At 42.7% G+C, this 12,067-nt stretch overlaps 1 protein-coding gene across 2 annotated transcripts in view; it reads left to right on the top strand.

Moving 5' to 3' along the window:
- Window positions 1-12,067, top strand: part of igsf11 (immunoglobulin superfamily member 11) — a 111,528-nt gene that overhangs the window by 80,544 nt on the left and 18,917 nt on the right. For both annotated transcript variants that reach the window (XM_074641418.1, XM_074641419.1), the window contains one exon: window positions 10,629-10,792. In XM_074641418.1, coding sequence (XP_074497519.1) covers window positions 10,629-10,792 — 164 coding nt within the window. The remainder of the gene's footprint in view (window positions 1-10,628; window positions 10,793-12,067) is intronic.

The following is a 12,067-nucleotide window of genomic DNA, read 5'->3' as shown; positions in this document are numbered from 1 at the left end:
CACATTAATACCTGGTTTCTGCTGACAGATGGCATGCTAACAGGATGAAAAACAACAATGGTACCAGAGACTTTTCCCAGTTCTACTAATCTGATCCTCCTAAAAAGCAAACAAACAAACAAACACAAAACATGAAAACATCCAAAAGGGTAGCCTTTTTGTGGAAGCTAGTAGTTTGATGGATAAACAGGATTTTTTAATCCAATAACACTACACTAATGTCCTGATAAATAATTTATAACCATTAAACGAGTGTTGGGAATTGCAGAGGTGTATTGGTGCATCATTCCTTTCTTTTTTCCACATTGTTAGGTGTTTTTGTTGTGTGTGTTTTTCCTCTCCCCTCTCTCCTGGTCTCGGGTTAAACAGGCTCCCATCACCCCATTGCTTACCCTGACTTTACAGTACATTCATCTCCACCTGTATTTGCTCAGACAGTGGCCCCCTATACTTAACCCGGTATCTCGCCAAAGCGTGTAATAGACCTGCCTGTCCACCAGATAGTGTGTCAATGTCACGGTTTGCCTCAACAAGTAGTGAATGTTACACGTGTGTATAGTGCAGTACCAACAGGGAGGAACAAAACCACTCGCTTAGGTTTAGGAAAAACACATCATGGTTGGCCTTAAAATAAATAGGTAAACTAAGTACAATACGTACGGAACCAACGTGATATTAGTACGGAAAACACGTCGGAAACGTCACTAAAATAACTCACAAAACAAAACACCAGTCTCCTGGTTGAAAGTCCTGTGTTTGTTGGACACATCCACCTCCCCTTCCGCCCACCATAAGCCGTCTTTCTCACTTTTTATTCTTCGTCACTAGCTCTGAGCGTATAGCATATTTATGCAGATGCGTACTTTTTAGTGCGACCGGGCTGCTTTATTACATTACATTGCTCTGTGTTATACTGTAGTTGCCTGACAAATGAAACTCTTACTGTAGGATGCATTTTATCTAAAAAAAAGTACAGTTTACTCAGGTCCACAGTCACAGGATGCACTCAGTTTAGTTCCAGTGTGAAGGCTGACAATAACACCATGTGAGTGTGGAGCAGGGTGTTCAGTTTAACAGAGAGCATCACTCTCAGCTAAACTTAGCTGGCTAAAGAAAGGTAAAAAAGAGAAATAAAAACGAATAATGACAGTAAAGGTATAGCTTTAATACTCTTTTAATAATATACATTTTTCATTCTTTGACTTTATTAAGAAATAAAGATCATATCTTAAGCTGTCTGAAATTAACCATTTCACAATATCTCAGATACAGGACTTTGCCCCTCCTCAGCCTCAGCTGTGCCTTCCAGCCTCGCTCTCTGCTTTCCTCCGATAGTACACAGTAGTGGGACAGAGTTGAGCGGAGGTTCATCTTCAAGGTGAGCCACACAGGGACTCAAACGGACGATAAATCATTACGGGCCCTTATTGCTGGAGAACTGTACTGACCAAATCACCGGCAGAAGCGCTGCTGCTCCCAGGAGGCCCGGCCAGTGTTGGCGGGCTTAAAATCACTGTCTTCATTTGGAGAGCTACTGTAGTGAGGGAGAGGAAGAAAGAGCGAGAGATATAAAGAGGCGGCGGCAGATCAAACCAGGCAGATTGAGTGGGAAAAAGCAACAAAGAAAAGAACAAAGAATAGTAAGACAATTAAGTAAGAGAGCAATCTCTGCCTACAAGCCAATTACTAACTGAGGGGCCACAGACAGGGTTACCTTAGGCTAAATGCTGGTTCCAGGAATAGTCCTCTAGTATTATCTGCTGGCTGGTTCTGTGAGGCTCTGGCTGACTGACTGACTGAGAAGCTTAGACTGTATTTGCGTAACCTGTGCCGGGCAGACGGTGGAGAGAGTGTCAGTAGATTGGCCTTACCTGCTGACGTAGTACAGAGAGGGAAACTGTGCTACTTTTCCACAACACAACAGTTTCAGGGCGGTTTCACTGAAACATCTGGAGAAAACTTCAGATAATACTTTTCTAATAGTTTTATGGAACATTTCTTTTTCCGAACCTGTCTGCATGGTGGTTTATTTAAGGGTAAAATACCTAATACAATTTATGCAATAATAAAAACGATTGAGTAACATCCTATGTTGCTCGTATCCAAGTCAAGTAAAGGTGCTTCGTCTTGGGTGTGCTGCATTTTTTTACACCTTTTGAACCTGCTAACCTTTACTTCTATGCCACCTGCACCTTCATACCACACATGTAGACACGCTTGGCTGCTTCCTCCGGACATCTTTGGCAGAACCAGGCCGTTGTCACTCACTTAAAAGGGACTTGAGGATGGCAGCTGCCAAATAGCAAAACAGAACCCCTTGCCAATCATGTCATCTTACTGGCAGATCAGTATGCGTGCCAGGATGTTAGATTTACGTGCAGACACTGTGACAGGTTTGCCAAACATGCAAGTCTGACAGGGAAATGGAGTTACTACAAACAGAGACGGTATGATGGCTGCGAGGTGGCTGGTGGCTGACGGGAAAAGAGTCTGTTTCTGTGGGGAAATCCAGGTCTGGTTCCTCAGCTGTCATTTGAAACAACATAGCGAGCAACATGTGCTGGTAATTTGCAAAACAGCATGTTTTCTTTTTGCTGTATGAGCGAGCATGGGAGCGATGTTTTTGATTAGAGCTGTATATTTGCGATTAGTGTAGTCCACTGAAGTTGGTACTTGATGTTTTTTGGACATTGTGTATGTGTGTGTGTGTGTGTGTGTGTGTATGTGTGTGTGTGTGTGTGTAGCTGTGTCCAGGGCTGCATGTGCAGAGCCATCTGTTAGCTGCTTTAGCAGTAGTCTTCCAATGCCCAGGCTTATCTGTGCACGAGGGCAGTGGCCTACTTTAACCTTCTGCTCGCTCGGTGCACACAGCCGAGCACACTAGTTTGGTTGATCACCCGTTACGGCTTGTTCACAATAACTTTCCGACATTTAATTTGCATTAGCAATCAGTCTTTAGATCGTTATAATAAAAACGAGAAATATTCCTTATTTTAAACATATTAACCACTCTATGGGAGGAGTAATTCATGACACTTCTAACTACGTTACAATATCATATTGAAATATATAGAATGTTACACCCCTTAATTGCTTCTTATTGCTTCTTGTGTGCATTTTTTTCTGCACTAAACTGTGCAACTTATTGTACAACTTTGAGTTCAGGGTGGTAGACTGATCTTGTATGCTGCAGAGAAACACAGGTAAACCTACAGTAGTCAGCTTAAATGTCTCAAACAGGCCGTCTCATGAGGAGTAAGTGAGCACGCTCTGCTACTCATGTGATACTGTATATGCTCGTTTGTGCACAACATGGGACCAGACTGGTAAAGTGCGTAGCGTTTATGTCATGTGGAGTAGAAAGACCACCATTATTCTTTGAATGAGCACGAATCACAATTTCTTAGAAACATCTGTTTTGCTGTAATATCTTTGCAATGAATTCCAAAAATAATCTAGTTATGATTTAGCAGAAATGAGAGTGAACTCTAGTCCCTTCATATACAAATCTGACGGACTCTCCATTCATGTGACAGCGAGGCTGTGAGCAAATAGTGTGACCAATTCTACCCGCTATAGCTTGTATGTGTATAGTAGTAATGCATTAGGAGCGCAGTAAGCCAGGCTAGTCAGACTCAGTACAGTTTAGAGGAGAGTATTAAGCTATGTAGGCTAGTCAGTGGGCCCTGTTAGGGAGTTGGCTGTTGTGGCTAATAGGTCAACTGGGAGGGGCGGGGCCGGGGATGAGGGGGAGGATGAGCAAGAGATTTTTAAGGCTCTTTCATTGGGCGAGGGTTTGAAGAGGGAAAAATGGAGGAGAGGACGGGAGAGGAAAGGAAAGGAAATGAAGGAAAGGAGGGATTAAATGGGCAAAGTCATGTGAGCAAAACCTCTGACAGACGTTAAGCTGACATCATCTGAGTTCCCTGTGACCCACCAAAATCCCTCACCCAATGAGTGTGAATTTAGAGAGAACAATCAGAGAGTTTAACCCTAAGGAGTCTTTCATATATTGATTCATGTACCAACATGCTGCACGCACACCATCATTTTGCTTTTATAGTACTTTTGATACCGTGCAGTTAGAATAAAATATGCACAACCTTTGAACTGACAGTGCACGCAAGCAGAAGATGAGGAGATTTTTTCAGCTTTGGTTCATGCAGTTCTGTTGTAAGCACGGGTTTTCTGTACACAGTAGACAGGACCAACATTTACTTCTTGAAATATGAATGAGGACCTTTTCTAATGTGGTCCCTATGGACTACGGTTATAAACAGGCCTGTCCTAAAGGCGCAGTTTGTTTACTGACGTGTAACAGCCTCTTACAGCCTTTATCTAAATCTAAAGTTAGTATTGGTTTGTTACTATCAGATGTAGTTAGAGTGGTTATTCTAAAGATTATATGGTATTAGATGGTATAGCATCAAGAGCTTGGTAGCTAGATGGTCAGCATAGCTTGCATCAGAAGCTCAAAGTAACAGATTGACATTTTGGAAAACACGCTTACTCTCTTTCTTGCTGAGAATGTGTTGAGAAGATTGATATGTACATTAATTATAAATCTACAGCATAGACTGTGTATAAGAAGTGGACGTAGTCACTGTGACGTCACCCATTGGTTTGTGGACTGACGTTTTGAAGCCTCGAGTTGCATTTTTGCTGTTGCCATCTTGTTTTTTTGCAACCAAAAGTGACACAAGAGGGTGGAGCTAAGTACAACCAAACACTGAATAAGACATTTTTAGGCGAATAAAAAGGTTTTAATTAACTTTCATGAACTGAAAACACACTGTGAAAGGGTTAAAGTTGTAAGACGAAGACCGGACAACACCGTGGTAGCAACCTATCAATCACAAGGTAGCCACTCCCTAAAGCATCCCCTGCTTTATGGTCTATTTGACTCTAAATGGGACCATAATTTACTAAATGAACATCATGCTGTATTGAAGAAGACTTGAAACTAGCGATTGAGACCATAAACTCATGTTTACAATGTTTACTGAGGTAATAAATCAAGTGAGAAGTAGACTCATTTTCTCATAGACTTCTATACAATCAGACTTCTTTTTGCAACCAGAGGAGTCGTCCAAGAAAACGAAAAAACAAAATTTTAAAATTTGAAAGCTTGCCAAACTATTCAGAAAGACCCATTAGAAAAGATTTATAGAATTTCTTCATCATCGAAGTAAAGCATTGTTAAAGCAGTATACTGTAATTAAGTACCCTCTCAGGATGAAAACTGAGTTGGTTTGTGACTTTATTTTTAACCTCGGCAGTGCTTTGAGCATGGTGCTTGATGAGTTGCCACCGAGCAGCTGGGTACACAACTATACCACCAGAGTTTCAGGCGAATGTGTCTGCTCGCTTGTTGGTTCGCCCTGGTGCCTCACGGGCAGCGGAAACATCACAGGGTCCGCCATACATGAACACAGCTCATCATGAAGCCCCTGGGTCATCCTGCAAGAGAATGGGACACGGAGCTTCGTTTGTGTGTGGGCACAGGTGTCGGTGCACAGGAATCCACGTGTGGATGTGTTCATGCCTGTGTTTAATTTCATGCTTTTGCTATTTCTTTTGTCCTTGCAGTTGATTCAGTTCTCGTGTGGAGGTTCAAGCACCAAAGCAATCTCAAATGGCGTATGAGTCCGAAGAGAAATTCTGAAAGGATGCAGATTAAACAGGAAATGTGATCAGAGCTGCCAACTGTCACGCCTGAAGCAGGAGATGCATGATTTTATGCTCGATCTCTCGTCGCTGCCTCTTAACTCTTCTCCTCTCGCTTCTTAAGAGGGTCTCACGCTCGGGAGAAAACGCAGCTGACAAAAAGGTGGCCATGCACGCATGGAGCCGGCTGACTGCGATGTTAATGTTGCTTTCTGGTTTAAAAATGTGAACACTATTGGTATGTCACGGAAAATGAGGTTCAAACCTAAAAGCAGGGGTGTAAATTTGAGGTCAAAGTTGACGGATTTAGACATTCACTGTTGCCTGCAAAGAGGAGAAACTTGGCTCAGTGTCAGAGAAAGAGGACTTTTACGCGAGTATTGATGTGTGTTTTGTTGCCTTACTTTAGTCAGACTTGTAGCACCATCATCAATCATCTCACTTAAACAGATGCACTGTATGTGTGTGTGTGTGTATGTGTGCGTGTGAGTGTGTGTGTCCCAGCCCACCCACTGAAGCTGTGCCAGAGGCTCATCACATCCCAGCATCAGGGGCATCTGTTTGAAACTGAAATAAAAGTAAAGCCTATGAATAAAAGAGCCACATGAATAAAAACACAGGATGCAAATGACTTGCCAAGCAGGGATTGTCTCTCTGTGTGTGTGTGTGTGTGTGAGAGAGAGAGAGAGTGAGTGTTTGAGTGAGTGAGAGAGTGGAAGTGTTGCATTCACCCTGCATTTGTTCTCCATCCCATCATGGCTGCACCTTAGTTTGACTGAGTAAGTGAGCGCACACACACACACACACACACACATGCACCGCTGGTTCTGCACTCGCACAGATTTCCATGCTCTCTGAGGTGCATGGTTTTCTCATGCATTAATCAACAGCAGTTTTGACACTTGGCTCCCGAATGAGGAGAGAGAGCTGTTTCAACGGAGCCGCGCTGTTGGTTCTCCCCTTCACTCCTCAAGCACTGCTAGCGCTGCCTGGGGTGACTTTATCAATTAGGTCTCTCTGGAAACAGCAGCATCCTCCCTCCTTCTTTCTATCCTCTTCTATTTCACTCCTCCCCTTTGTATCTCTTTTATTTAATCCTCCTCTCTCTTTACCTCCTTGTCTAACTTTTGTCCCTCCCTTCTCAAACTACCGCTCAAACTTTCTGCCCACCCGTCACACCACTTTGTTCCTCTCGTGTCTCTTTGCTCCTCTCTTGTTGGGCTTTGTTACTTCCTCCCTCATTCTCTTTTCATTACTTTGTCATTTCTACTCTACAAAATATTTGATCAAAAATGCTCATAGCTTGTCTGTAGTCTGCTGGGAACGGTTCAAAATCCTTTAATGAAAATGGCATCATAAGATAACGGAATAATGGTAAAAATGTAGGTAAAAAAAAATCCCTTTTTAACTTTTTTCTTTTGTTTAAAATCGTGTAACATGGTTCATCTATTTTGGATGGTGCTCTTTTTTATTTTAATTAATTAAATTAATGCCAAATATGATTTCGAAACACAACTGGAGATGATGATTTGATGTTTATGAGAGGAAAAACTTGCACAGAGGCTTTATATTTACCTGTGCAGATTAGCAAATGCATGCCTCCATTCACTTTCTTTATGGTGCAGACTTGTGTATTAAGAGTTGTATTTTTTCTGAATATGTACTGCTTAGACGTTTATTTTTAGCGTTTCGCATTTTACACTGTAGACAATAACGTTTTCGTAATTTGCAATATTATCCAATCACAGACAGGCAATCTCATCTTGACAGTGTTTCCCAAAACACTAGGAAGCTCCTGTAAGTAGATGCTTGCAGCTCACAGATAAGTGGTGATTTTCATAATCTATATTTGAAGAGCTGCTGTAGTCGACATATTTTTGTTGATTTCATATGTCATTCTAATGAGTGGGCAGTTGACTAAATTGAGTCAAAATCAGTCAGTCTTTGATTGGGGCCTAACACAGTTGACAAAGCAGCACTCATCTATAACAAGTATACATTATTGTGGGCAGTGGATGGTCAGCACCAGGGAGAGATAGCGTGGTTAGTTTCTTTCTGTCAGCCAGGCTGGTCTGGGTTCTGCTGAGCCTCGGGACAGCTCAGGCCTGGAAAAAAAAGAGCAGGAGGGAACAAGATGTTTGTCGACAGAAAAATGGAGAGTCTTGGATGGTAAACCCAACGAGATGGACAGCTCATTGACATCACACCTGTGCACATCAGCCTGGAGACATGAAGACGACTGCAGAACTCTGTGCTGCACTCAGCCCAGCGCTGGAGCAGCAAAGAAACATGCAAGGAAAGAACAAAACAGGGAAACGCATAAAATACCAACCCAGGCCTGTCTTTAAGAGTATTTCCTGAAATCTAGACTAGAATACTGTAATTTAGCACTAAACACATCATACTGTAGTGAATGCATTTTGTATCTGGGTGGCCATATTTGACAATGAGCCGCTCACCACTCATCCCTCACATATCAAACCCTTTACAGTATTCATTCTGGAGGAGCGGCCGTCTACCGGACATGCTCCAAGAGTAGTGCTGGAGAGCTGGCATAAAGCTTTGGCAGAAGTGTGTGCAATAATGAGGCAATGCCAAGCAACTGTGTAGTCTAGTTGGTGAGCTGTCGAGCCGTTCCCGTCTCTGTCTCTCAGATGTGTCCCTGAAGGGCGACTGTATGTCACCGATGACATACACTGATGAGTTTGAATATGTGTGCATAGGCTGTGGGTGGGATGTCATGTGTGTGTCTGTGTTGGAGGGCACGCTGTATACGTACAGTATGTGGTGTGCTTGTTTGTGATTTTGGGTGTGTGTAAGTGTGTGTGTTTCTTCTTTGGTCGTGGGAGCTTACAGGCTCTGTGCGCAGAGGTTCCCTAATCCAGTGTTTTGAAATGAGCCCTCCAGCTGTTGTGGGCTTGAGAGACTGCTGCCTTGGAGGAGGCTTAGAGACGATAAGATGCTCCTTCTATCTTCATTCCTCTAGGACCTCCTCTTTCTTTCTTTCTTTCTTTCTTTCTTTCTTTCTTTCTTTCTTTCTTTCTTTTCTTCTTTCTTTCTTTACTTCAATCTTCCTCTGTCTTTCTCCCTCCCTGAATCTAGCACATTTAATATCTCTGCTGTCATGAGAATAAACACTCGAACACGATGATCTCTCGCTGCCAATACAATTCCGTTAGGGTTGCAACCTTTTGTGTTAACTTTCCCCTCTTTGCTGTTAATCCTCCTATAAGAACATAGGTCGATTGTGCGCATGAAGTGAACATAGTGTACACAGAGGATAGAAGAAGATCAGATTAGAGTGTTGACCTAAGACTTTGCTATTTATTATATTTATAATGATGGGCCTGAGATTGTGGATGTCATGAGGGGTAATGGGAGCTCGTTAGCCGCATTGTGGCGTACAGTCTTATTGTTTAAGCAATCGAGTTACAGTGAGGAATCATACTACTGTAAATGATACATATTGACATTCCGGTGGGATATAATGTCTTTAAGTGAAATTGCTTGCATAATTTATGGCAAGTCTTTTCAAGAATGTATCTATCTCTCATGAACCATAACTGAGCAGAGCAGTTTGAGCGCTGCCTAGTATCTCCCCTGTGCCAGCAGTGAGCCTGCAGGGCGTGTGGTGTCTGCCAGCAGAAGGAAAGCGTAGGAAGTCTGCAGGTTTTCGGACAGACCGAGAGGAAGCAACAGGCAGTCTGTCAGCTAGAATGTGATGGTGATATTCAAAACCCAAATACGGCAGAAATGACACTGAAGTTCTCAGCAGATGCCTTATATTTTGTGGCAGATAGATATGTCGTTGGTTGTTCGATTTATATTTCGATCAAGGTGATCATTGCTTGCACTTGACATCTGGCTTGACTCCTACGTACTGTACCAACCAAATGACATGCTGGTGGTTTCTGCTATTGGCTTATGGCAAGATCATCATCTTACATTATCACTAACAAGGACGATTCACAGGACATGATCAATTACCTGTAATCATATCAGTGCCATCATCCTCCTCACCATGTTTAGATAAGATGACTTCCCATTGGGGTTTTTGGACATGGATACATGCTTGCGGGGGAGATCTAACTTAATTTATGCTGTAATGTCTTTAGCTGGTCTAGAAATAGGATGCTGCATGTACACATTTATCTCTGTGGGTCTGTTACGGCTGACAGCTGAGTCCAGATGAGCAAAGCGGCTCCTCAGTACAGTTTGAGAGGATAGAAGACCGTTGTTGCGCAGGACAACAAGCTATCATGGCTGTTTGTATGCTGCATACGCACAGGAAGCAGTAAATAGTATCCGAAATAACCACCGCTATCCCCACTTGTCATGTTCATTTAGTATGTATTGATACAGACCGCGTTCCCATGAAAGCAGCAAGAAGCAAGTTGTTTTAGGAAATGAATAACTCAAGAGACAGCCTATCGTGTTTCCCCATTTAACTATTGCATATTTCATGTGATCCTTCACAGTGTGGTCTAGATGTTTGTTTAGCTGCTGAGAGCATTTCAAAAGAGGAGCTCGGTTCAGAAATCATGTTTGTTTTGCTGTAAAGATGAAAAGGCACGCGGAGAAAGGACGCACAGAGAGATTAAACACGACTTTTTGCTTTTCAAAATATTGTACGACACGGCAGAGGTTTTGCTCATTATTACTTGTATTTATAGACATCCCCTCCTCTATCTGTGTCTGTCTGTCTTTCTTTCTGTATCTTTGACTCATTAGAGGCAAGATTTTTCACTGATATAGGTGAGTCAAATAGCCTGCAGGAAGACTCGCTTGCTTCTCTTACAAAGTGCAAATATTTATAAGAAAGATCGTGCAAGATGCATCTGTTGGGAGTTGTAATTGCTACGTTTAGATCTCTGCTTTGCTCTCTCTTGTTTGACTTGTTTACGCCTTGGTAATATATGTGTTCAAGACACTGAATGATCACCGCACTCTTCCTCCTGCAGTGTGTGTGCGGGCGCTGGATGTGACGGTGTCCCAGAGCAGTGTCCAGGTGGCCCGCGGCCAAGCAGCCGTCCTGCCCTGCTCCTTCACCACCAGCGCTGCCCTCAACAACCTCAACATCATCTGGATGGTGATACCGCTGTCCAATGCCAACCAGCCAGAACAGGTACAGTGCTCATCACTAATGCAACCACTCAATCACAGTGACGGAGCATTCCTTGAGCTTCTTCAGTATTCAGAGTCAGTGCTGGCTTAAAGGGGTGTTGCAAAACATAGTCTTGACATTTGGACCCAGCAGATAGATTTCTTCAAATCAATTTAGTTCTTATTAGCTGTGATGAGATGTGTAGATGTTAAACAGCGCAAGACGGTAAACAGCCAGAGCTGCAGTGCACTGTTTAGCTACTTATTGAGATGTATATTGTACTACTGAGTTGCATATAACTGATGTTCTAATGCAACATTGCTGCATACGAATCACGTGGATATCCGTGCTGCCTCCCAACACCAACCTTACAGTCAAAGCAGGTACACAGGACTTGATCTGTACTAAGGTGTGCTCAGATACAGCGCAAAGAGAATTGAGAAATTTGCATCCACAGAGAGAGAATCTTTGGGGTCGAGGGACAATCCAGTGCAGTAACATGACAGCAATGGCTCTCGCTCATGGTGATTAAATAAAACCCAAGCTAACATGATATTTGCACATTTATGCCAAATGTGCAGTGGCTGTTTGTGCAAAATACAGACTGCAAAAGTGGTACAGTACAGTCAATTTTGCACACAACACACATACACAAAATTTCTCTTTCCGGTGCATCTGAACGCACCCTTAGGAGAATTAGTCATGTTAGTTATAGATATTAGATGACTGTATTAGAGTAATGTAGATGTAGTTGTAAGCTTAAAGGGATAGTTTGGGTGTTTGAAGTGGGGTTGTATGAGGTACGTATCGATTGTCAGTGAATTACCTAAAGTAGATGACGGTCTGCACGCCCCCAATTTGGAGAAGCAGACAGGAGTTACCACACAGGTGCAAAGCAATGTACTGCTGTGGACGGCAGCAAAACGTATTTTACCAACATAAAAGAAAGGCCCTCCTAAAAAAAAATTATATCAGTTTAAGTGTACGCTATATTTTAATTTTTTTCGCTGGTTTACCTTGCCAGAACTGAAGCTGTTATACTCTCGCCAAAGCCACCAGAGTCCATTGAAAACGCTGGTAGCTGGTCTACCGCTGCCTCGATCAGTTAGTTTCTTTGTGCTATTGTGACTTTGGTGAATCCGAACTAACCAAAGTCACACAATAGCACAAACTTACCAATCACGCCGATGGTTACAACAGCTTCAGTTCCCCGTCGGAAAGGAATGTCTGATGGCAAGGTAAAGCGGTGAAAATATTCTAAATATAGCGTACACTTAAACTGATATTGATTTTTTT

Source organism: Sebastes fasciatus, chromosome 7 (assembly GCF_043250625.1).
Source record: "Sebastes fasciatus isolate fSebFas1 chromosome 7, fSebFas1.pri, whole genome shotgun sequence".
NCBI classification, from domain to species: domain Eukaryota; kingdom Metazoa; phylum Chordata; class Actinopteri; order Perciformes; family Sebastidae; genus Sebastes; species Sebastes fasciatus.
The sequence above is the reverse complement of the archived record's forward strand: the minus strand, read 5'-3'. Positions and strand labels throughout refer to the sequence as shown.